The following is a 23,774-nucleotide window of genomic DNA, read 5'->3' on the forward strand; positions in this document are numbered from 1 at the left end:
CAAAAAATAAATCACACTATGAAAACCAACTCAAAATTCCCATCTTTAACTCGTTCAAAACTCCTTCAAAAATCCCCATAAATCCTCCAAAAATCCCCATAGTTACTGACATCTTATTTTACATCCCCTGCCACATCCCTCCTAATTTTCAGACAACAGACAGGGATGAACACTGGGGAGGATTTGCTCCACCAGTTCTTAAGCTCCTAAAAAGATTAAATCCCTCAAACCCCCCAGCAGATGGGCTCTGGATCAGCTGAGAGCTTTTCCTTTGGTTGCTGCTCTGCTGCCACAGATTTTGGCAATTCTGTACCTGAGTAAGAGCTCAGGTAGGTGCTCGGTGTTTATCTAGGTCAAGATAAAAGATCAAAGTCTTCCTCTCACTCTAATTATTTCATATTTTCCCGTTGGAAAAAAACATTTTGAAGGCCTCTGGCTCTTGATGAGAGCCAGAATCATGATGAAAAACTGAAGGCAGAAATGTGGAACTCCTGCTCCAAAACAGTATTTCTGTCTCTCTCCATGGTCATACAAAAACCACCAAATTTTCCCAAATCCAAGGGGAGGGCACAGCCAAGGAAATGTGACCTTTAAATAAAAGCTTTGGCTCAGAAAATATTCTAAAACTTGTCATTTCCTCTTTTCTAGAAAAGCTTTTTGGCTGCTCTAGAGTGAGGGTTTCTTTGATGCAAAAATTAAATTAATTAAAATTAAATAAATTAAATTAAATTAGCAGAATAAAGACAGGAAATACCTTTGCAGGAAAGCTCTTTTATATAAATGTGAGAAATTCACCAGAATTTCTCACATTAATATAAAAAATACTGACTTAGCTCCTTCCATTATTTTTCTTGAATGAATTTTCAATTTTTTCAAGTGCTGGAAGTGCCAGAAAAGTTCACAGCAATACAAATATCACAAATAAATGATAAAAATTTCCCTCTATACCTTATTGAGCTTGCCAAGGGAAGAGATCAGATCTGCCCATTCACTGGATGATTCAAAGTTCCTCAAAGCTTTCTCAATTGCTGAAGAATAATTCCTGTATCTGTAATCCCCAAGTAAATCCTGCTCTTCTGGATCCATCTTGGCTGCTCATAGCAAGGTGGAGCCTCCTGGAAAACCCAGACATGCAAAGAGTTACAAAAATCACCCAAAGTTCAGTTCTGCCACACCTGAGATCATAAATATGGAGAAGCAATGGCAGCACAATAAACAGGTCAAAATTTCAACACAGAGTTAAAAATAATTCCCAAAATGATTTTGACTCCCCACTGACTTTCCCAAAAGACTTTCAGTCACTTTTTCCTATTTCTGGAAGGTGTTTTGCCATTTCACACACAGTAACAAAGGGGAGGATCCCAAAGTTTCCCTCCAGGGAGTTGGGAATTGCCTTTATAACTCATCCCTGTGCTCTGCGAGGTCAGCTGGGGCATGGAATGGGGAATATTCCCGTGCAAACACAGCTCCCAGGGGAATTCTGCTCAAGGGCTCTCAGCCCTCAGCACGAGGAGCTCTCAGGGCTCTGCAGCTCCACTTGGCAGCAGCAATGCTCAAGTGAACTCCAAGGTGTTGTGCCAAAATGCCAAGCCATGCATTATGATCTTCCTGTATTTCAACAAACCATTTTAAAAATATTTTTATATTTAAAGATCAGCTGTTCAGACTTGATTTTCCTGTGTTTGCAAAGTCTTTAGGTTAAAAATTCAAATATAGCTGGTTTAGAACAATGGAATCCAAGCATGGTTGGATTTTTCCTACTTCAAAAATCCTTCCTTTTCTCCTTTAATACCTCTGACCCCAGTTCTGTTAGAAAACATCAAAACATTCTTCTAGAATAGTTTAAATATGCTTAGGTTTTGGTCAATCCCTGCTGCATCACTGATACAGAAAAGAAATCACAGCTCTGGAACAAAATATTTTACATTTCTGAAGGACATCTGCATTCAGTCTCCTGCTGTTTAGGACACAAAAATAAACCCAAGCCATCCTCCAGGTCCTTTAAAACATTAAATATGTTGTAATAAACAACTTTAACTCCATCAATAGATGGGATTTGGTAAGAAACTCTCAAAGCCAGAAAAATGCTGGATGAAATGAAAAACCAGAAAGGATTTTAAGTGCAGGTTTAAGGCACCTTTGCACTCCCCTGAGCAGGACTGAGGCATTGCCAATAAAATCACTCTGTGCCAGCCAAGCCAGATCCACCTCCATGGAAAAATAAAATTATCACACAATGTCATCAGGGCCAGATCGGGCTGGTTTGTTTGGCTACAAAGAGGATTTAATTCTGTTTTTATCAGGATGTTTGCAGTGCTGCTCACAGAACAGAGAGGGAAATCACAGAATAACATTTCATTTATCTGGGATCCAGCTCTGCTTGTTCCAAGGGGAAAAAAAAAAGTCAATCCTCCCATAAAAGCCAACAAAGTGGAAAAGCTGCAAGATACTGTCAGCAAAAATTAGGAGTAATCTGATACAAACACTGGGCAAGAAATGGAAGTCTATTTCCCTCATCTCATCTAAGGATCTTAATCATGGGATTGTTTCCACTCCCGAGGAGCTGGGAAGTTTTTCCAGCAGCTCTCTGCCAAGTCAGGGCTGCTGCCACTTCCATGGGGAAGAGATTTGTCTGGGTCACTCAGAATCAGGCAGCTGCTTTGCTGACAGGACACATCAGCTCTCAAGGTATTTAATCTGGATTTCTGCAGTGAAAGGACAGGTAAAGGGTTGATTTCCACCCAGGAAAGCAGGGATGGAAGTGATGATTCAGTGTGGGTTGATATTCCTGCACCCCAGCTGCCAGATGTCAGCAAAGCTAGATAAAATCCAACAATCGAAATAAGATAAATAGATCATGTTTGTGCTTGGACATAAAGGTAGGAAAATAAGTAATAACATAAAATAATTAAAAACCATACGAAAGCCACTTGCCAGTGACCTTTAGGCACATAACCCAAATCCCGGGTCACAAACTTCCTTAGCAAACCCCGATGTAAACAATCATTCATCACCTTCCACCAGTGATGCTGCCGGGCTCTTTTCAGCGCTCAGCACGAGGAGCGACGGCCATAAATTAGAACAGGAAATTCCACCTCAACCTGAGGAAGAGCTTCTTCCCATGGAGGCGGCGGGAGAACCATGGAATATGCCGAGCTGGGGAAGATCCACCAGGATCACCCAGACCCCCCACAATCCCACCCTGGGCGTCCCTGGCAGCGCTGCCCAAAGGCTCCCGGAGCTCCCGGGGCCGGGAATTCCCATTCCCGGGAATGCCGCGGGTGTCCGCGGCTGGAGCGGTCCCGAGCCCTCCTGCGGCACGGCTCCAGCTGAGCAGGGCAGGGCAGGGCAGGGCAGGGCTGGGCGAGCCCGGCGTTCCGGCCCGGGGCAGCGCTGTCCCCTCAGCCGGGTCCCCTCCGCTCCCTCCCGTCCCTTCCCCGCCACCGCCTACCTGCGCAGGGCCGCGCACCGCCCGGGAACGGCGGCGACGTGCGGGAGCGGCTCCCGCAGTCCCTATGGAAACGCGCCCTACGGAGAGCCGGCCCTACGGAGAGCCGGCCCCATGGAAGCCCGGCCCTACGGAGAGCCGGCCCTACGGAGAGCCGGCCCCATGGAAGCCCGGCCCTACGGAGAGCCGGCCCTATGGAATGCCGCCGCCCCCGCCCGCGCCGCCAGGCCCGCAGCGGGGCCGCACCACCGAGCGCCGCGCGGGGAGCGCCGAGGCATTGCGGTGCGGGAGGGTTCCAGCTGTCTCTACAAGCCGAGCCCGCCGGCGTTGTCACCCGCTGTCGTTGTCGCCCGCTGTCGCTGTCACCTTTCTCCCGGTGTCAGCCTCTGTCGCGTCGTGCCACAGCCCGCAGCGCGTCACCTGCCTCCCCCCCATAGGGAGATGGTACAGCCCCGCGGGCCGCCAGGGGCGCTGAGCGCCCTCTAGCGACGAGAAGGGGGACGGCAGCTCCGCCCGGGAGAGCCCCGGGATGCACCGGGAGAGCTCCGGGATGCACTGGGAGAGCTCCGGGATGCACCGGGAGAGCCCCGGGAAACACCGGGAGAGCCCCGGGATGCACCGGGAGAGCTCCGGGATGCACTGGGAGAGCTCCGGGAAACACCGGGAGAGCCCCGGGATGTACCGGGAGAGCCCCGGGATGTACCGGGAGAGCTCCGGGATGCACCGGGAGAGCCCCGGGATGCACCGGGAGAGCTCCGGGATGCACCGGGAGAGCCCCGGGATGTACCGGGAGAGCTCCGGGATGCACCGGGAGAGCTCCGGGATGCACCGGGAGAGCCCCGGGATGCACCGGGAGAGCTCCGGGATGCACCGGGAGGGCTCCGGGAAACACCGGGAGAACTCCGGGATGCACTGGGAGAGCTCCGGGAAATACCGGGAGAGCCCCGGGAAACACCGGGAGGGCTCCGGGATGCACCGGGAGAGCTCCGGGATGCACCGGGAGAGCCCCGGGATGCACGGGGATGTGAGAAACACGGCTCACAATTTAAATTTTTTATAAAAGTTTATTAAGTTATTTTGCTCTGGGTGCTTGGCTATTTGCCAAAGGCACACGGTTAACATAAACTATGTTTTATTTTAAAAAATATTTTTATATTTGTATCTATAATGTTATATTTGTTTATATTTTATCTATTTTATATTTAATATATTTATACATAATTTTTATAAATATATTTATATATATATTAAATTCACTGTTACATTACAGGGGTACATGCATATTCATACGAGTTCATACATATTCAAACATTCCTTTGAGTTGCGATGCTCTTTTGTTTGGTTTTAACCTATGACTTGTCTTCATGCCATCTTGTGGATGAAACTAAAATATTTTATTTCTTCTTCTGGTGCCATCCTGTAGTGTTTTCACTCCCTGATAACGAGGGTCAATAAATTCTTATTTTTTCAGCACTTTGATTTCTGTTTCTGTTACCTTGTCTTTCAGAGAAGATTGTCCCCAAATCTGGGAAGTCACCTAATTATTTTGCACCTTTTTCTGAGCTAGTGACATGAAAAAGCACTTCAACATTTCACAGTCTCTATTATGCTACGGTCTCTATCTATGCTGTATTACTGCTATGTGGATTTAGGGGGGAAAAATCATTTTTGGGACATTTTTATGGTTTTTACGAGAGGTTGGGTGTCACATTTATACAGGGCTGGGGTTCCATGTAAGGAGCTGTGTGTTTGCTTGGAAAAGGTGATTGGACTTGAGGAATTTTAGTCCAGTGACAGCAAACCGAGGAACAAACAAAATCAAAATACCCATGGGAAGTAAAATACAGGATTGTGCCTGAAAAGGATTCATCTACTGTGGAAACATTATTGAACCTCAGATTCTCTTCCCTTTCCCTTTTTGTTTTTCCTTTACCATCCCATCCCCTCTTCCCTCCATTTTCCCCATCCCTTTTTTTTTCTTCTCTCTTTCCCTTTTCTGTCTCTTTTTTTTTTTTAATTTTTTTAACATGCAGGCGGAAAATCCTGGTTGCTCAAAGCAGCTGGAAAAAAATAAAACCTCAAGGGAAATGCATTAATTCAGTTATTCAAGGTGAGAGAAAAGAAACTGTTCAGATTTGGATGGTACTGTTTCAGCAATGATCCCTGATAAGTTACATTAAGTATTAAGTAAAATTACATTAAGTACAATAAATATATTGAGTGTTACATTAATATACTGTTTTCCTTTCTTGCTACCACCTGTCTCTCCCCTTCCTTGCTAAATTTTAGGAATTTGACCTTTCCAAACTGCAATGCCACCAATTCAAATTTCAATTTCTAAATTTTAGAATTATTCTTGGAAATGCTGGTCAGAGCTTCTAAGCATGTGCCTGACTGAGCAAAGAATTTGTATTTTTGATGATTTCCTTAAGGCGTAACATTTATTTCCTAAAATATGGTGCATTTCTTAGGATTTAGTTTTCCAATTACTTTCTCAGGGGTAGAGCTGGATGATCTTTGAGATCCCTTCCAACCCAGACATTCTGTGATTCTGTGGTAGTGACATGCCATGGAAAGACCAGTAAATCCAACATGATTATTTAATTATTATTTCATTATTATTATTATTATTAACCCTTAAACTTCACAGTCAGCAAGGGCACCAGAATCTGAGAGCCACAAAACAATTCCTACACAACAGACCCGGGAGAAAAGCAGGGGAGGCAGTTAAAAAACAAAGAGAAAGGAAATAAAGAATTGATAAATTTGGGTTGGACATTGCAAGTTGTGTGCAAAGCCCTGCCCTGGCACTGTGCCCTATCCCAGGGCACATTCCCTCTTCCAGGGGCAGCAGCTGCTGCTCCTCCTTCCCTGAGTCCCCCACCACAGCTGCAGAACATCTGTGCCCTGTCCTTCCTTCTGTTCATCCCATGGGAGGTTGATCAAAATGACCAGATAATGGTCATAAATTTAAAAAAAAAGCCATAAATGGCTTTTGCATTTATTTTTTATCTTTTATCTTTTGCATTTTATTATTGATCATAAGTATTTAGATATGGTACACATTAAACATTTTTAGCTGCTTGTTAATATAATAAATATACTATGATATAAGAAATATAATGATAATATAAGAAAGATAATATAATATAATATAATATAATATAATATAATATAATATAATTAATATAATGTAATCCATCATCTTAAATATGTACTGTATAGCTCATATAGTAGTGTAATAAATACGATATTTCTGTATCACTTATAGAAATAGTGGTGTGATGAATGAATTGTACTCTAGACCTTAGCAAAACAGAAGATGCTAAGAGGTTTTTTGTAACTAAAGGAACAGTGCAAAGCCATCCACTGACTGAGTTCTCCAAGTGATAACAGTGCCACAAGACACTGGAGACTGGGGAAGAGCTCGTTAACTCCTCTTATTAGAAAAGTGTGAAACAATGAGGATGAAACCACAGGAAGGAATAAAATTTATTGACTTGATCTCATACAGATAAGTCAGGATGGGAAACTGAAACACAAAAAGCCCCTGCAACATCAAAAACTCAGGAATATTTAAATCATGTATAAGCTAATGAATATGCATGTACCCCCAGCAATGTAACTGTATAGAGAAAACATGATTTAAAGTTTTTTGGTGCTCTTTGGTCGTTCATCAAAAGCATCCCAGTGCTAGAAATAGTCCTTTTTAATCCTATTATGAAATGTTTAACATTTCTAAGGAGCAAACTGTTTTTCACAAAGTCGTTTAGGATCAACACCCCTGTGAGGAATGGCAGTGACTCTCCAGCCATCACCTCCCACTTTGCCTCCTCACCCTGACATGGAGAAAACTGGTTTAAAAAGAACTTAATTGTAGAATTTGAAATCCACTGAAGTATCAGAGAATGGTTTGGGATGGAAAGGATCTTAACGATCACCTAATTCCAGCTCCCTGCTATGGGCAAGGACACCTTCCACTATCCCACCCTGCTCCAAGCCCCATCCTTCCTGGTCTTGGACACTTCCAGGGATGGGGAATTTATAATATCTCTGAACAACCTGTGCCAGGCCTCACCACCCTGACAGAAAGAATTTCTTCCCAAAATCCAACCCAAACCTGCTCTCTTTCCAATTCAGGCCATTCCCCCTTGCTCTCCCTATGGAAAGCCCCTCTCCAGCTCCCCTACAGCCCCTTTAGGCTGCTCTGAGGTCACCACAGAGGCTTCTCTTCTCTAGGCTGGGCTCTACACAAGTTTTACAGCTCAACAAAACACTCCAGCACAAGTTTAACACCTTTGGTAAAACTTGCAAACCTAGAATTTGGGTGAAGCTAAAACAAAACCCAGACCAACAAAGCAGATCCTGAATTAGACTTAAGCAGGAGCTCTACAGATCCTAGGGGTACTTAAAAACGAAGTTGCATCTAGCAGTGGATATTTCCTGGCTGTGGTCAGGGTATCCAGGATTCTTCCAGGCAGGTCCTTGCACAAAAGAAGGCCAAGGTGTGCTTGGAGATGCCACACGGATGGGCAGCCAGCTTTTGAAGCTCAGTGACTCAGGCAGCACTTGAGGGAAGAAGAGTTAGGCAGGATTCCCCACTGCTGGATTAAGTCTCTTAAAGCTCTGACTAAATCCAAGAGCCACATTGTGTTTTGCTGAGATCCCAGTAACACAACTGGAAGGCCACACGCAAACTGGTTTTTCTCATCAGCAGGGTTGAGTCACAGTGTAGATCCAAAACTTTCACAGCTTTTGTGCTGGTTCTTGGCTTAGTTTTTCTTCTGTCGGGTCAGGAATGAAGGCACTTGAGATTATAGTTCGTGCTCAGACTCAAATGTTTATTTTTCTTGTCTATGTTACAGTCTCACAAACTGTGAGTTCTGCACTGTTCTACTAACAAGGTCCAAAAATGGCTAACTATCTTTCTCATCAAGGTCTTTTAAGGCTAAACTGTCCAATTAAGAAATGACACCTAAATTATTTTCACTTTTAACCCAATAACTAATCACTCAAAGTCCGCAATGCAGACTTTTCTCTCCAATTCCACAATTCCACCCAAACCCATGGAGAAGAAGGTGAAGAAGAAGGACCAGCCTCCACCCTAAAACCTCTTTTATTTTATTATCTATCACACACTTCTATCCAAACTGCACACCCACAATCCCAGTTCTGTCATTCCATTTTGGAAGCTTCTCCAGGGCCTCAGGTCAATGCAGTGTTCTCTTTGGGGGTCAGTGCCTGGCAGCACAGAAAGTCTGGAATTCTCAGCAGCCAGGGTTCCAACAGCTCTGGATACTTTCCAGGTCTGGATCCTGCTGGAGCACCTCCACTCTCAGGTTCAGCATCCAGCCTGTGAGCCCTGCTGATCCGAGGAATAATGCAGGGGATTGCAGAGGTTGGGTATTCCCCATGGATGGCTGGAAACACCTGTTGGATTTTCCTTCTACCATCAGACCCCCCTCAAGTTTCTTTAGGACAAGAAATGCTCATTATAGGAATCAGGGAAGTCTATTAAAGCCTGGATCAAACTGGGGGTGAGGAGAAATTCGAGTCAGCCTCCTGGACACAGAGGGGTCCCCTGAGATTTTGGGGCTGAAGCTGCCCCAGGATAGGAGCGGGAGAGGGAGGACAAGGCAAAGGGCTTTGCAGGGCTCCTCGGGGAGCTGGAAGAGATTCCTACACATGCCATGAGTGGGATGGAGAGCAAATTAAAACCAGATTATTGTCGCTGTAGCAGAGCAGGAGCTCCCTTCTGCTCAAGATGTTGCTCAGATGTGAGACAGAGTGGCCTTCACCTCCCCAAAAGTAATTCAGGGAAGCACCTGCCCCATCAGCAGGCTTAAATATTCACATCATTTTTGAAAGGATTATTAAATTATTAAATACAATTCTATTTCTCCATTATTCTTCCTTTTCTTTCCTTTTTTTTCCCCTTGGCTGCGGCATGGCTTTGAATCCATCCTGGAAATTTGGAATCATTTGCATGGTGACCATGCAAATACCAGGCACACATCCTGCTTTTGAACAAGGCTTTTCTTCTCTGCTGCAGTCTGGTCGTGAAATTCTGACCTTTGCTGGATTTGTGGTTGCAACTGAACTCGTTGGGAAGAGAAAGAGGCTGGAAAAAAACCTTTTCATACACAAAGTACAGCAGCAGGAGCAGCAACCACAAAAGGCAGGATAGGAACACATCCCACGGAAAGCTTTTCCAAAGGTGCTGGAGCCAAGGGATGGATGCAGTCAAAGCTTTAGGTAGGAGCAGGAATGGGTACAGCCACTGCAAGAAATCCTGCCAGGCTTCCCAGGCAGTCTTGGGAAAGCAATTTCCTTTCTTTTTGCCTCCATTCCCTCTGGCAAATGTGGGTGGGTGCTTCCTTCTTCCCAATCCTGCCATTTATTCCTCATCCTGGAGTCACTGGGATGGCACCAGGCGGCACCTGAGGGTTCTGGTTCCTGCTGTTGTCCAAGCAAAGGAGATTGAAGAAAAGATGGAGCAGGACATGAACCCTGAAAATGAACCTGGGAAAAGTCAGTAAAAGTTAATTTGTGCTGTAAAGTGCTCCAGTTCTTTCCATGGAATGATGGAATGGTTTGGGTTGGGAGTGACTTAAAAATCATCCAGTTCCACCCCCTCCATGGGCAGAGACACCTTCCAGTATCCCAGGGTGCTCCAAGCCCCATCCAACCTGGTCACGGGCACTTCCAGGGATGGAGCAGTGCCAACCCTGGGGATCTTTACATGATCTTTGAGGTCCTCTTCAACCCAAACACAATTCCCTGTACTAAAGGTCTGACCCCAGAGATTTAGATCAATTAACATGGATCAACTGGCACAACACAGTAACATTTTCTCCTTCTCATTCACTTTTAATCATCCTTGGAGAAGCTGAGCAGGAAGCAGAACAGGATATCCACATAGCAATGTGTATTTATTCACACACATGAATATTCCTGGTTGGACCTTTTGGATGCACAGAACAGACCATTTCTGGGCATTTCTCCATATTTAAATATACATCCTGGCAATCCCAGGGAATAACACCCAGACCCTTCCACTTTGGCCCGACAGGTTCCTTTCCTCCCTGATTTTGGATGGCTCCCCGTAACAATGTGCTGAGCTGAGACTGGGGCTTGCCAAATCCAAGCTCCTCACCAGGGTGCCCTCCAGCCCCACAAAGGCTGCCTCTGCTGAACTCTTGGAGGAAGCAAATTCCAGAGGCAAGAGTTCACCCTTGGAGCAGGCACAGAGATGGAAATACTCCTCTGCTGCAGGGATTTCAGATTTGTGGTGTCTAGCCTCTGTTAAGAAGTGATAAAATTGTGTTTGGTATAAGATAAGCATCCCTTTTCAGTAAGTAAGTATCCTTCTGGTAGAAAAACAGATCTTCCAAAGGCAAAATATGGAATGAGGAGATTGCCCCAAGTGGATAATGGGAAACAAAGCCTCATGAAAGGAACAAGTTGCCCATCCTGTACTCCCTCTGCAGAGACTTTATATTTGATTTATACCCTCACTCAGAGGGTTGTATAAGAGGGAATCAGACAGAGAGAGGAAACTAAAAGTAGTACAGAGAGCAGGGGGCAATAAGAAATGCAAACACGGTCAAAAAAGCCAAGAACATAGAGATTATTTTACAAGAAGTGGTACTGAAAGCAATATACTCATTTGCCGCTTAATTGGGGGCAACCAATTAACCTCTCTGCTTTCCAAAACCAAATAAGAATCACTGAAGGATGACAAATCCCACATGAGTATTTGGGACTGGGTGTTCACCCATTTCTCCTGTCCACAGGGACAGGCAAGTGTCCACCTCCTCCTGTGCCAAATACGCAACAGCAGAGAGTCCCTATTCCAGTGTTCCTCCCTGTGAGACGAGCAGCAGGGAAATTTGAGGACTTCTGCAGCCCTGAGAGAGGGGAAGGCGGGAATTCCCCTTTCTGTCTTTTCAACACCAAAGGACACTCCTGCAATAGGAAAGGCAATTGTTCATGGTGGAGCTGTCCCGCTGGGATCCAGCCCAAAGGAGAGGCCTGCAGGAGACCAGGTGTGGTCCCAGCTGCAGCTTGGCACTTCTGACCCAATAGCGAAATAAAGCATTGAAATAAAAGATGTACAGAAGAGTAAAACAGATGAAGTAACAAGAGGACTGATGCTTAGAATAAAATGGAAGAAGTTATGGTCAAGCTAACAGATATTGCAACAAAGCAACTAACTGCTTCTTTATAATAAAAAGAATGCTGCACTTAACAAAATCAGGTAGCAGATACCAGTCCAAGGCCTCCCTCCAGAAAACCACAAAAAGGACAGGAAGCCAACAATCACCTGGGAAGATGATGAAATTGCTGATTTCAGCTTATTGATTTTGCTGGTTCAGACTAAATAAACACATTGGAAAATGCTTTGTAGACCTAAAAGCAGTATCTATACTTTGCCGAACTTGTAAGTGATGTGTGCCATGAGTAGAGCAGTGATTCCCTGGCCACCCAGCGCTGCTTGCTAACTTTCTTTACAGTAAAAGATATAAAAATGAAATTGGGTTTAACGATGGAAATTTTATCTCATGCTCCATGTTGGTGTGGCTCGTGTGGGCGGAGCAGGGGTGGCGGGAGCCGCGCTCCCCTCAGAGCCCCTGAGGGCGGCAGCAATGGCGGCGCCGCTCCCTCAGCGCCCGGCCCCGGCCCCCGCGGGCGGGGAGCCCTCGGCAGCGCCCTGCGGGCAGCAGGGAGCGAGCCCCGGCCCGGCCTCTGTGCCCGTGGCGCCGCAGAGGCCAGGCCAGAGCTGCAGGAGTGGCTGCCTCAGGCAGCGGCCCCAGCCAGGGGCAGCAGCCGGGCCCCGGCCTTGTGGCAGCGCAGGAGGCTCTCGTGGTGCCGCTTCTGCAGCCCGGCCAGGTGCCCGTGCACGGCCCCGTCCTTGCCTGCTGCCCCTGCCCCGCTCGGCTTCCCGTGCCCGCCAAAGGCGCCCAGGCCGCGCTCGGTGCCCCCGGCTGTCAGTGCTGAAGGCAGGGAGCAGCCCCGGTGCCCGGCACAGCCCTGAGGGACAACCCTGGTCCCCGGGCTCCCACCGCTCCTGGAGCCGCTGCCCACGAGTCCCCGGCCCGTCCGAGTGGCCAATTCCTGGTGCCCTGGGCAGCGCAGCCGGCAAAGCCAGGGCTCTGCACTGTGGGGCTGGGGCTGGCGTGTGGCAGCGTGGCCAAAGCCTCTGAGGGCTCTGGGCACAGCAGGGGCCACAGGGCCACAACTCTGGTGGGGGCTGCTCCCAGACACTCGCTGTCTGCTGCACTGATGCTGGGGTGCCGGGGGTGGCCCTTTGTGACACAGGCACACGGTGTCAGGGCCCTTTGTGCTGTGGGACGTGGTGCTGGCCAGAGACCCTTGTGACATCAGGGAGCCCCACCCTGGCTGAGGCTGTCTAAGGGGCGCAGAGGCCTGGGGTGCCCAGTCCCAGGAGAGCCGCTCTCTGAGGAGGACGCAGCTCCCTGGGTCTGTCTGCGCTGGACGCCCACAGCGATAGAGGCCGACAGCGACAGACATCGATATCAACAAGAGCAAAGGCAACTCCAATTCCCGGTTTCCAGCCCCTTGCTCAGCTGGCTGGAGGCCCCCAGCGGGCAGTGGCTGGGGCAGTGTCAGGTCAGTCCTGCCACTGTCACAGACTGAGGAGGAGGAGAGGCCCTTTGCTGAGATGGAGCGTGAGGTTTCCCAGTGGGAAGTTGACAGTGAGGAAGAGCTTTCCCAATGGGAAGATGTGCAAGGGATGCACCAGAAAGAAATGCAGAGAGTGAAACAAAAGTCCCAGGGAAGAGCCTGGGGCAGCCAAGAGCTGTACCAACACCAGGTATGTCTGAGAGTTTGAGAGGTTTCCCAGACAGGGCTGCTGAGAAGGAGGAGGCACTCCAGACTCTCGCTTCTGAGGAGGTAAAGGCAGCAGCTCCTGTCTTCAGGGAGCAGCTGCCATCACCAGGGACACAGAGCTCATCCAGTGTCCCCTCCAACACCCTGACCAGTAGTCATGCTTCACTATTCCAGAGTCAGAACATCAGCGAGGAGATCCTGATCCAGGAACTGACAGACATCTATAAACTGATGGAAAAGCTGCAGGAAGAGTATGCCCTCCAACAACAGATGCCTGTAGAAGAAGAAACACAGCCCAGCTCTGCCAGAGCCATAGGCATGGAGGTGGCAGCAGAGGCAGCACCTGCCCTGCCCAGCACCTCCCCTGTCCCAGGCAGTCCTACAGAGGCCAAGCCAGCAGCTGCTGCCCCAGCTGCAGCTCATGAGAAGGAAGAGCCCAAGCCTCTCACTCCTGAGGAGGTGAAGGCTGCAGCTCCTTCTCTCTTCAGTGAGCAACTGCCATCACCTGGGACACAGAGCTCATCCAGTGTCCCCTCCGACACCCTGACCAGCAGCCTGGCTTCACTATGCCAGGATCAGGACAACACCGAGGAGATCCTGATCCAGGGACTGACCGACATGTACCAGCTGATGGAGAAGCTGGAGGAAGAGTATGCCCTCCAACAACAGATGGCTCTAGAAGAATCACAGCCCAGCTCTCCCAGCCCTGTGGGTGCAGCAGAGCCAGCAGAGGAAGCGCCTGCCCTGCCCTGCACCTCTCCTGCCCCACAGAGTCCCACGGAGCAGACCATCAACAGGGAGATCTTGAGCCTGGTGCTGCAGGAGATGCAGGCACTGAAGCAGCAGCTGGCTGCCCTTCAACTGGGCTTGGCCGTAAAAGAATCAGCAGTGGCAGCCAAAAGGGAAGAGAGATCAGTGCCTGCCCTGCTGAGCACCTCTCCTGCCGCACAGAGTCTCACGGAGCAAGACACCAACAGGGACGTCCTGAGCCAGGTGCTGCACGAGCTCCAGGCACTGAAGCAGCAGCAGAATGAAGTCCATGCCCTTCAACAGCAGTTGGCGGACAAAGTGGAATCACTCGAGACAGCCAAAAGGGAAGAGAGCTCAGTGCCTGCCCCGCACAGTCCCCCCAGCCCCTGGCCTGCCCAGCTGGGAGTCCACGCCTCCAGGGAGCAGCTGGAGGAGGCAGCAGTGGGGTCAGCAACACAGGCAGAGGTGGAGAGGACGGACGACTCGGATGAGGAAATGAAATGGTGGCAATTCCTGGATGATCTGGAGCCTTTCCTGGTGAGAGAGCCAGAGGTGTCCCAGGTGTCTGTCACAGGACTGACAATGAGAATTTCCTTGGCAGAAGGGATCCCAGAGCTTGCCCCTTGTGAGGCTCCTGTTGAGCACCCGGCACAGGAGCCGTGCAGCCAAGGGCCAGTGCCTGCCCCACAGAGCCCCCCCAGCCCCCGGCCTGCCCAGCTGAGAGCCCAGACCCCCAGACAGAGGCAGCAGGAGGGGGCAGCATCAGCATCCATGTGGGCAGTGCAAGAGAGCGAGGAGGGGAGCTTGGCTGGGGACGACAAAGAGTGGGAAGATGCCATGGAGCCAGAGCCTTCCCTGTGGAAGAATAAGGAAGAGGCAGAGGTGTCCGATGGAGAAATGAAGGACTCCTAAGAAGTGTCCCAGGGAGAAGAGTGCCCTGAACAGAAGGTGTCCCAGGAAGAGCTCTCTGACTGGGAAGAGTGCACAGAGGCAGATGTGTCCCAGTGGGAAGAGTGCCCTGAGCAGGAGGTGTCCCAGGAAGAGCTCTCTGACTGGGAAGAGCGCACAGAGGCAGATGTGTCCCAGGGAGAAGTCACAAGTCACCATGAAGACTGTGCCTGGGAAGAATACTTGCCTGAGCAAGAACTGTCGCAGGGGGAAGTTGGCAGCTCCCAAGGCCTCTCAGACTGGGAAGAAAACACTGGGCAAGGGTTGATTGGAGGAGAGATCATCAGCTCTGCCGAACATTCTGAGGGGAAAGAATCCATTGGCCAAGACCTTTCCCAAAGGGAAGCCTGCGTTGGCCAGGACGTGTTGAGAAAGAATGGCAGCAGACTCTCCGGACACTCCAGTTCAGAGGATGATAGCTCTGAGGAGCTTGTGCAGGAGAAATGTAAAGACACGAGCGAGCATGGCATCTGGACTAAGCCCTCCTTCTTCCCAGAGGAGGAAGAGTGGGATGAGGTGAACATCCTAGAGCTGCCCCCAGAAGAAGACCAAAAGGAAAAGTGGAGAGTTTTTGCAGCAGATGGGCTCCCAGTGCTCATCCCTCGTGAGGCCTGGGTTAAGGGGCAGGAACAGGATCTGCACAGCCCAGGGCCCCTCCATGCCTTGCTCATGCCCACGAAAGGCCAAGTCCCTGTGGGACATGGGGCTTCTCTTCCCTTCACGAAGCCAGAGTCAGGGAGAGAGAGCCGGGTGCTTGTCCCACAGAGCCCCTGGCCAACCCAGCTGGGAGCCCAGTCCTGCCACGGGCAGCTGGCTCCCCTTAGGAAACGTCCCTCCCGCTTCAGGCGGGCGCTGCGGGGGCTGTTCCTCTGTCCCTGCCTGAGGCCATGGCTAGAGGAGTGAAACAGAGGGGGAAAGATGAAGGAAAAGAAGAAGAAGATGAAGAGAAAGAAGATGAAGGAAACAAAGAGAAAGATGACAAAGAGGAAGAAGACAACGACTAAGATAAGACGGAGAAGGCTTATTGAATGATAAATAGAATAATAGTAATAAGAATTTAGAAAGACTTAGAGGAAGAAGAATAATAGGAATAGGAAAAGGAATTTAGAAATTGATATTAGAAGAAGAGTAATAGGTAAAAGGGATAGGAAAATGGATAAGAATTTAAAAATACTTAGAAGAAGCAAAGAAGCATAGTAAAAAAAAGAAGAGTAGCAAGAAGAAGAAGACGAAGAATAAGAAGAATAATTAAAGATTACAATACTGAAGAGAAAATGTCATGAATTACTAAAACTAGCAAATAGGTTATTTTTATTCCATATTTTATATTTACATTCCAGTCTTAGAATATGCACACTGTTGTAGTTACAATACATTAGAATGTGCCATGACTCTTCCCCTTCTTGAAGAATATTTTCATTTTCTAATAAAGTTTGTAAGGCACAAGAACAGAGTCCCCACATTTCATTTGCTGTCTCTCAGCGGTGCCAATGTGTTTTCGCCGGCAGTGCCCCTGAGTCCCCTGGGAGCAGGGAGTGCTCAGCCCCAGCCCCAGGGAGAGTTGCCGGCTGGGCCGGCAGGGCAGGGCTGTGGCTGCTCTCTGCAGGCCAACTGAAGGCGCACGCTGAGCCCGGCTGGGAGAGAGCTGTGCTGGGAGAGAGCCCTTTGCAGCAGGGCTGTGCAGCCGCCCCAGCGCAGCCAGCACAGCCCCGCTGGGACGCTGCCCGTGGCCCGGCAGCCGCGCTGGCTCAGAAAGGCAGCGCGGCTTTGGCGTGGGCCAGGAGCAGGGGCTGCTCCTTGCCGGCCTTGCTGTGCCTGGGAAGGTGCTGCAGAGGCTCTCCTGCCCATTTTCACTTCTACTTTGCACACACAACATCCAGCAGAAGGAACTGGCAGCTGAGCCTGTGGCTGAAGCCTTGCCCCCTCTGCTGCCCTGTCCCTGCCCAGGGCTGCTCAGCAGAAAGCAGCTGTGCAGTCACTGCTGCAGCGCGTACAACTTCTACAGCACGCAGCGGCTGGGCTTGGCAGGGGCCTGACAGCTGATGGAGTTGCAGCTGATGATCTCCAGCTCTGTGTCTCCTCTCTCCGACAGGAGTTTCCTCTTCTTTCTCTCTGCCTTCCGCACACTTCTTGGGCAGTCCAATGCCTGGTGTTGAATACAATCCCTCTGTTGCCATGCCATGCCCTCCTTGGCCCTTGAACTGGGGCAGAGCCATCTCTCCCTCATGGCATGGTGCCACGTGGGCAGGGACACCTTCCACTATCCCAGGTGGCTCCAGGCGCCATCCCTGTTCTTCCTTGGTCTACGAGAACTTTCCCACCCAGAGGAGAGGCCTGGGGGACATCAGGTGTGCTCCCAGCTGCAGCTTGGCACTTCAAAGCTGTGCCAAGAGGGGAACATTGGAGAGAAAACCGATGATCCAGAAGCACACTTGATCTGTCTCCTGTCACTCACCACACCTGGAGCAGGTTCTGGATAAATGATGCAGGGCAAGCCTAGGAAATCAGGAGGAACTCTGAGCTGAGTCCTTGTGTGCTGCCATGCTGCCTGGGAAAGGAGAGGTGCTTTTGGGCCCGGCTGAAGTGTGTGAGTCCTCTGGGAGCTCCAGAGCCATTCTGAAGCCTTGGAGCTGCAGCCAGCTGCTGGTTTTTTCCCCTGATGTTGCTCAGTTTTGCTTCAGTGTTTCCACAATACAGAAGAGCACAGGAGAGAAATGGAAAAGTTGTAAAAGACAAGAGCAACAAGTGACAGAACTGTGCAAATGTTTTCTAGCATAGCCTTTCGTTTCTTGAATCTTTTGTCAGTAGAGATGTTGCTAGCTCCCTTTTTATGATTTTTGACCCACTTGGATTTTTAATGATACCATTTTAGTATTTCTGATGCCTTTGAAGCCCAGTGTAGAACAGAGTAGTGCAATCCAAAGTGCTTTTCTATCGCAAGGAGACTAAACCCCTCATTTCTTTCTCCCAGATAGACTAAAGCCTGTGGGTTGAGTGTCACATCTCACACAAGTGGGCCCAGGGGTGACATTGTCCCAGCGTAGCCCAGCTCTTCGGGCCTCTGTCCGGGTGCATTTGGAAGGACACGGACCCCATTTCAATGCCTTATGTCATTGTGTTCTGTGGAAAATGTTGTTGTGACTTGTGTTAATTGGTGACTGTGTCTGCTGCGTCAAAAATAGACCCAAAGAACAGCTTTGAAATTTTCTGACCCAATAGCGAAATCAAGCATGGAAATAAAAGAAATCTACCAGAATAAAACAGATGAAGTTCCGAGAGGACTTACGTTTAGAATAAAAGAGAAGTAGTTATGGTCCAGCTGAGAGATATTGCAACAAAGCAACTAGAGGCTTATGTATAATTAAAAGCTAGATGCTCTTCGAAAAAACATGTAGCAGATAGCAGTGTAAGGCCTCCCTCCAGACCAGCACCAGAAGTACAGGAGACCAACAAGGACCTGGAAAGATGATGAAATTGCGGATCTCAGCTTCTTGCTATTTGCTGAGTCGGACAAACTAAAGACATTGGAAAATGCTTCGTAGGCCTAAAAGCAGTATCTATACTTTGCCAAACTTGGACGTGGTGTGTGCCGTGAGTAGAGCAGTGACTCCCTGGCCCCCCAGTGCTGCTTGCCAACTTTCTTTGCATTAAAAGATATAAAAATGAAATTGGGTTTAGCGGTGGAAATTTTATCTCATGCTCCATGTTGGTGTGGCCCGTGTGGGCGGAGCGGGGCTGGCGGGAGCCGCGCTCCCCTCAGAGGCCCTGAGGGCGGCAGCAATGGCGGCGCCGCTCCCTCAGCGCCCGGCCCCGGCCCCGGCGGGCGGGGAGCCCTCGGCAGCGCCCTGCGGGCAGCAGGGAGCGAGCCCCGGCCCGGCCTCGGTGCCCGTGGCGCCGCAGAGGCCAGGCCAGAGCTGCAGGAGTGGCTGCCTCAGGCAGCGGCCCCAGGCAGGGGCAGCAGCCGGGCCCCGGCCTTGTGGCAGCGCAGGAGGCTCTCGTGGTGCCGCTTCTGCAGCCCGGCCAGGTGCCCGTGCACGGCCCCGTCCTTGCCTGCTGCCCCTGCCCCGCTCGGCTTCCCGTGCCTGCCAAAGGCGCCCAGACTGCGCTCGGTGCCCCCGGCTGTCACTGCTGAAGGCAGGGAGCAGCCCCGGTGCCCGGCACAGCCCTGAGGGACACCCCTGGTGCCCGGGCTCCCGCAGCTCCTGGAGCCGCTGCCCACGAGTCCCCGGCCCGTCCGTGTGGCCAATTCCTGGTGCCCTGGGCAGCCGGCAAAGGCAGGGCTCTGCACTGTGGGGCTGGGGCTGGCGTGTGGCAGCGTGGCCAAAGCCTCTGAGGGCTCTGGGCACAGCAGGGGCCACAGGGCCACAACTCTGGTGGGGGCTGCTCTGAGCCCCTTACTGTCTGCTGCACTGATGCTGGGCTGCCGGGGGTGTCTCTTTGTGACACAGGCACACGCTGTTGGGGCCATTTCTGATGTGGGACGTGCTGTTGACCAGAAAGCCTTGTGACATCAGGGAGCCCCACCCTGGCTGAGGGTCTCTAAGGTGCACAGAGGCCTGGGGTGCCCAGTCCCAGGAGAGCCACTCTCTGTGCAGGAAGCTGCTCCCTGGGTCTGTCTGCACTGGACGCCCATGGCAATAGAGGCTGACAGCAACAGACATTGACAGTGACGAGGACAAAGGCAACTCCAACTCCCGGTCCCCAGCCCCTTTCCCAGCTGGCTGGAGACCCCCAGCGAGCAGTGGTGAGGGGCAGTGTCAGGTCAGTCCTGCCACTGTCACAGACTGAGGAGGAGGAGAGGCTTTTTTCCAAAATGGACCACCAGCTTTCCTGGTGGGAAAGTGACAGTGAGGAGGAGCTTTCCCAGTGGGAAGAGGTGTCAGTGAGAGAGAGGGATCAACAGCAAGTACTGACAGTCCACGGAATGTCCCGGCGGATAGCCAGGAGGAGCCAAGAGCTGTACCAATGGCAGTTATGTGTGCGAGTTTGAGAGGTTTCACAGTACAGCAATGAGATACATGAAGAGCTCTATGAACAGAGAGAAACTGGCATAGTCCAGGAGCTGTACCAGCGGGAAGAAGACTGTGACATATACCAAGAGCTGTGGAAACGGGAAGAAGGTGTCACGGTGCAAGAGATATGCCAGTGGGAAATTAATGCAAGTGAGCAGCAGCAGTTGGGATGGGAAAAAGAAGAGAGATGCCATGAACTGTGTTTACAGAGAGATGTGAGTGCCTCAGAGGATTCCCACTGGGACAATATGCAAGACCCACATCAGAGGGAAGGTGAGCGGTCTGAAGAACTCTCACCATGGAACAAGACGTGTGCTCCCACATGTCCCAATGGAAAAGGAGCAGAGGATCAGAACTGTACCAAGTGAGAGACAGCAGTGACAAGGAGCTGTTCCAAAGACAGGATGCCAATGCCCAAGAGCTGTGCCCTTGGTCAGGCTTGAGTGACCGAAAGCTGTCCCAACAGGAGGAGCATGTGAGCAGTCAGGAGCTGTGCCCATGGAGAAAGGACATCAGCTGCAAGATGTGGGACAGAGCCTTGCGACCAGGGAGTGAGGAGGAGCCCCAGCCCTGTCGCCAGGCAGGACGCAGCTCTGCCATCCGCGAGGGCACAGCGGTGGCAGCAGAGGCAGTGCCTGCCCTGCCCTGCTCCTCTCCTGCCCCACAGAGGCCAAGCCAGCAGCTGCTGCCCCAGCCAGGGCTGCTGAGAAGGAAGAGCCACTCGAGACTCTCGTTCCTGAGGAGGTAAAGGCAGCAGCTCCTCTCTTCAGTGAACAACTGCCATCACCAGGGACACAGAGCTCATCCAGTGTCCCCTCCGAGACCCTGACCAGTAGCCTGGCTTCACTATGCCAGGATCAGAACATCACTGAGGAGATCCTGATCCAGGGACTGACTGACATGTACCAGCTGATGGAGAAGCTGGAGGAAGAGTATGCCCTCCAACAACAGATGGCTCTAGAAGAATCACAGCCCAGCTCTCCCAGCCCTGTGGGTGCAGCAGAGCCAGCAGAGGAAGCGCCTGCCCTGCCCTGCACCTCTCCTGCCCCTCAGACTCCCACAGACCATAACATCAACAGGGAGATCTTGAGCCTGGTGCTGCAGGAGATGCAGGCACTGAAGAAGCAGCTGGCTGCCCTTCAACAGGGCTTGGCAATAAAAGAATCAGCAGTGGCAGCCAGAAGGGAAGAGAGATCAGTGCATGCCCTGCAGAGCATCCCTCCCACCCCACAGAGTCCCACAGAGCAGAACACCAACAGAGAGGTCCTGAGCCAGGTGCTGCATGAGCTCCAGGCACTGAAGCAGCAGCAGAATGAAGTCCATGCCCTTCAACAGCAGTTGGCGGACAAAGGGGAATCAGTCGTGACAGCCAAAAGGGAAGAGAGCTCAGTGCCTGCCCTGCACAGCCCCCCCAGCCCCTGGCCTGCCCAGCTGGGAGTCCACGCCCCCAGGGAGCAGCTGGAGGAGGCAGCAGTGGGGTCAGCAGCACAGGCAGTGGGGGAGAGGATGGACGACTCGGATGAGGAAATGAAATGGTGGCAATTCCTGGATGATCTGGAGCCTTTCCTGGTGAGAGAGCCAGAGGTGTCCCAGGTGTCTACCACAGGACTGACAATGAGAATTTCCTTGGGAGAAGGGATCCCAGAGCTTGCCCCTTGTGAGGCTCCTGTTGAGCACCCGGCACAGGAGCCGTGCAGCCAAGGGCCAGTGCCTGCCCCACAGAGCCCCCCCAGCCCCCGGCCTGCCCAGCTGAGAGCCCAGGCCCCCAGACAGCAGCAGCAGGAGGGGCCAGCATCAGCATCCGTGTGGGCAGTGCAAGAGAGCGAGGAGGGGAGCTTGGCTGGGATGACAAAGAGTGGGAAGATGCCATCGAGCCAGAGCCCTCCCTGTGGGAAAATAAGGAAGAAGCAGAGGTGTCCCATGGAGAAATGAAGGACTCCCAAGAAGTGTCCCAGGGGAAAGAGTGCCCTGAGCAGGGGCTGTCCCAGGAAGAGCTCTCTGACTGGGAAGAGTGCACAGAGGCAGACGCGTCCCAGTGGGAAGAGTGCCCTGAGCAGGAGGTGTCCCAGGAAACGCTCTCTGACTGGGAAGAGCGCACAGAGGCAGATGTGTCCCAGGGAGAAGTCACAAGTCACCATGAAGACTGTGCCTGGGAAGAATACTTGCCTGAGCAAGAACTGTCCCAGGGGGAAGTTGGCAGCTCCCAAGGCCTCTCAGACTGGGAAGAAAACACTGGGCAAGGGCTGATTGGAGGAGAGATCAGCAGCTGTGCAGAACATTCTGCCAGGGAGGAATCCACTGGCCAAGACCTTTCCCAAAGGGAAGCCTGCGTTGGCCAAGACATGTTGAGAAAGCATGGCAGCAGACTCTCCGGGCACTCCAGTTCAGAGGATGATGACTCTGAGGAGCTTGTGCAGGAGAAGTGTAAAGACACGAGCAAGCATGGCATCTGGACTAAGCCCTCCTTCTTCCCAGAGGAGGAAGAGCAGGATGAGGTGAGCATCCTAGAGCTGCCCCCAGAAGAAGACCATAAGCAAAAGTGGAGAGTTTTTGCGGCAGATGGGCTCCCAGTGCTCATCCCTCATGAGGCCTGGGTTGAGGAGCAGTGCAGCGGCGGCTGGCCTCGAAGGGGAAAAACGATTGCCCCTTCGGGACGTGCCTGCTAGCTGTGTGTCTTGGTTTGACCCAGAAGTGTGTTTCTGGGAAAGTTGTGGTCAAAGCAATCAGTGGCCAGATTTGAAATTGTCACCTGTGTTGGCCACTGAGGGTTTGGATACGCCTCTGAGAACATGCAGGGGTTAAAAGCAGGGCACTCCTGGAGAAACTTCCTTTTTGGAATCCAGCGTAGGTGAGTGGAGTCTGACCTCCTCTCCCCTGCCCAGCTGCGTGTGGCTGGGGGAAGGGGATGCCATGCGGCCTGTGAGGAGGGAGGCTGGAGACCTGCGAGGTGCAGGGGTGGAAGACACCTGGGATATCTGGGCAGCCCCCCTGGAGAGAATGATAGAGACTGTGCTGGCTTGAAATTTGGTATCTCGTGCCGGCACCATGGCTGGGGGGGGTCCAAGGCAAGGTGCCCAGCTGCTGGCAGACCCGGCTGAGCTTTTAACTCTTTTGGTTTTGAAACAATGGAAGCTGTAAAAACACTGATCCTCCCCATCTCAGAGTTTAGAGGGGACAGAGGATGGGCAGATGATTGGAGTGGCTTTGGCTGGACTTTTCTCTTACATAGCCACGGGCAAAACCAATTTCTTCCTATAATGCAGAGACTGCACCCTAGGGGAGGTGGTTGGCCAGAAGACAAGAACGATAAGGCTGCGAGGAGAAGCAGAGGGAACTGACACTGAGGGGGAGGGTGTGGTGGAGCCCTCTGCCTTCAGTGAACAATCTCTGTTCCTGAAACCCAGGCCCCAGGGGAGTAAAAATATGGGGGGACAGGTGTCCCAAATGGTGAGAGAAAACCACTTCTGAAACTGGGCGATGCATTTTTAAAAGGACCTAAGGAGCAGTTTGGATCCATGGACAGTGGTGAGAGCACTGGACATGGAAGGAACATGGTCACCACGGCAGATTTTCTTCGGACGGCTGCCGCATGTGGCGCAGAAGCACAGGAGGTTCCACTGTGTTTCCTGGGGAGGCCCATGGTACAAGAGGGAGACTTCTCTCTCCTGATGAACTGGGGGGAGCTTGTGTGAAAAAGGGTATTGGACTCAGAATTGATGTGTTAGAGGAGATTTGAATGTTAGAGGACTGGGGGGAGGAGA

General features: G+C 51.1%; 3 protein-coding genes across 5 annotated transcripts in view; 2 read left to right on the top strand and 1 right to left on the bottom strand.

Moving 5' to 3' along the window:
• The window catches only part of DOP1B (DOP1 leucine zipper like protein B), a 49,957-nt gene extending 46,050 nt beyond the window's left edge, over nucleotides 1–3,907 (bottom strand). The window contains exons 1-2 of one of the 3 annotated variants that reach the window (XM_064406685.1): nucleotides 3,815–3,907; nucleotides 949–1,115 (exon numbers count right to left, since the gene is read on the bottom strand). In XM_064406685.1, the coding sequence (XP_064262755.1) occupies nucleotides 949–1,086 (138 nt within the window). In that variant the 5' untranslated portion in view covers nucleotides 1,087–1,115; nucleotides 3,815–3,907. Of the gene's footprint in view, nucleotides 1–948; nucleotides 1,116–3,014; nucleotides 3,154–3,451; nucleotides 3,767–3,814 lie in introns of those variants that run through there. The other 2 variants (XM_064406678.1, XM_064406690.1) reach the window with 2 other exon arrangements.
• An 8,969-nt stretch (nucleotides 3,908–12,876) lies between these two features.
• LOC135295171 (fibrous sheath CABYR-binding protein-like) lies at nucleotides 12,877–15,195 on the top strand. The gene is made up of 3 exons (XM_064411260.1): nucleotides 12,877–13,286; nucleotides 13,478–15,001; nucleotides 15,083–15,195. Exons 1-2 carry the CDS (start codon nucleotides 13,134–13,136, stop codon nucleotides 14,963–14,965), a joined length of 1,641 nt encoding a protein of 546 aa, XP_064267330.1. The 5' UTR covers nucleotides 12,877–13,133; the 3' UTR covers nucleotides 14,966–15,001; nucleotides 15,083–15,195.
• A 5,534-nt stretch (nucleotides 15,196–20,729) lies between these two features.
• LOC135295172 (probable basic-leucine zipper transcription factor R) lies at nucleotides 20,730–23,693 on the top strand. The gene is made up of 2 exons (XM_064411261.1): nucleotides 20,730–22,508; nucleotides 23,506–23,693. The coding sequence occupies exon 1, from the start codon at nucleotides 20,914–20,916 to the stop codon at nucleotides 21,943–21,945; it is 1,032 nt and encodes a 343-aa protein (XP_064267331.1). The 5' UTR covers nucleotides 20,730–20,913; the 3' UTR covers nucleotides 21,946–22,508; nucleotides 23,506–23,693.
• The last annotated feature ends 81 nt before the right edge of the window (nucleotides 23,694–23,774 follow it).

The sequence above is a fragment of the Passer domesticus genome, chromosome 2 (assembly GCF_036417665.1).
Source record: "Passer domesticus isolate bPasDom1 chromosome 2, bPasDom1.hap1, whole genome shotgun sequence".
In the NCBI taxonomy this organism is placed as follows: domain Eukaryota; kingdom Metazoa; phylum Chordata; class Aves; order Passeriformes; family Passeridae; genus Passer; species Passer domesticus.

Bases quoted from the DNA above. Each gene is read 5' to 3' on its own strand.
- LOC135295171 (XM_064411260.1), top strand. From the start codon at position 13,134: ATGGAGCGTGAGGTTTCCCAGTGGGAAGTTGACAGTGAGGAAGAGCTT. The intron at 13,287-13,477 runs GTATGTCTGAGA...TCACTATTCCAG, and splicing joins AAGAGCTGTACCAACACCAG to AGTCAGAACATCAGCGAGGA.
- LOC135295172 (XM_064411261.1), top strand. From the start codon at position 20,914: ATGTACCAGCTGATGGAGAAGCTGGAGGAAGAGTATGCCCTCCAACAA.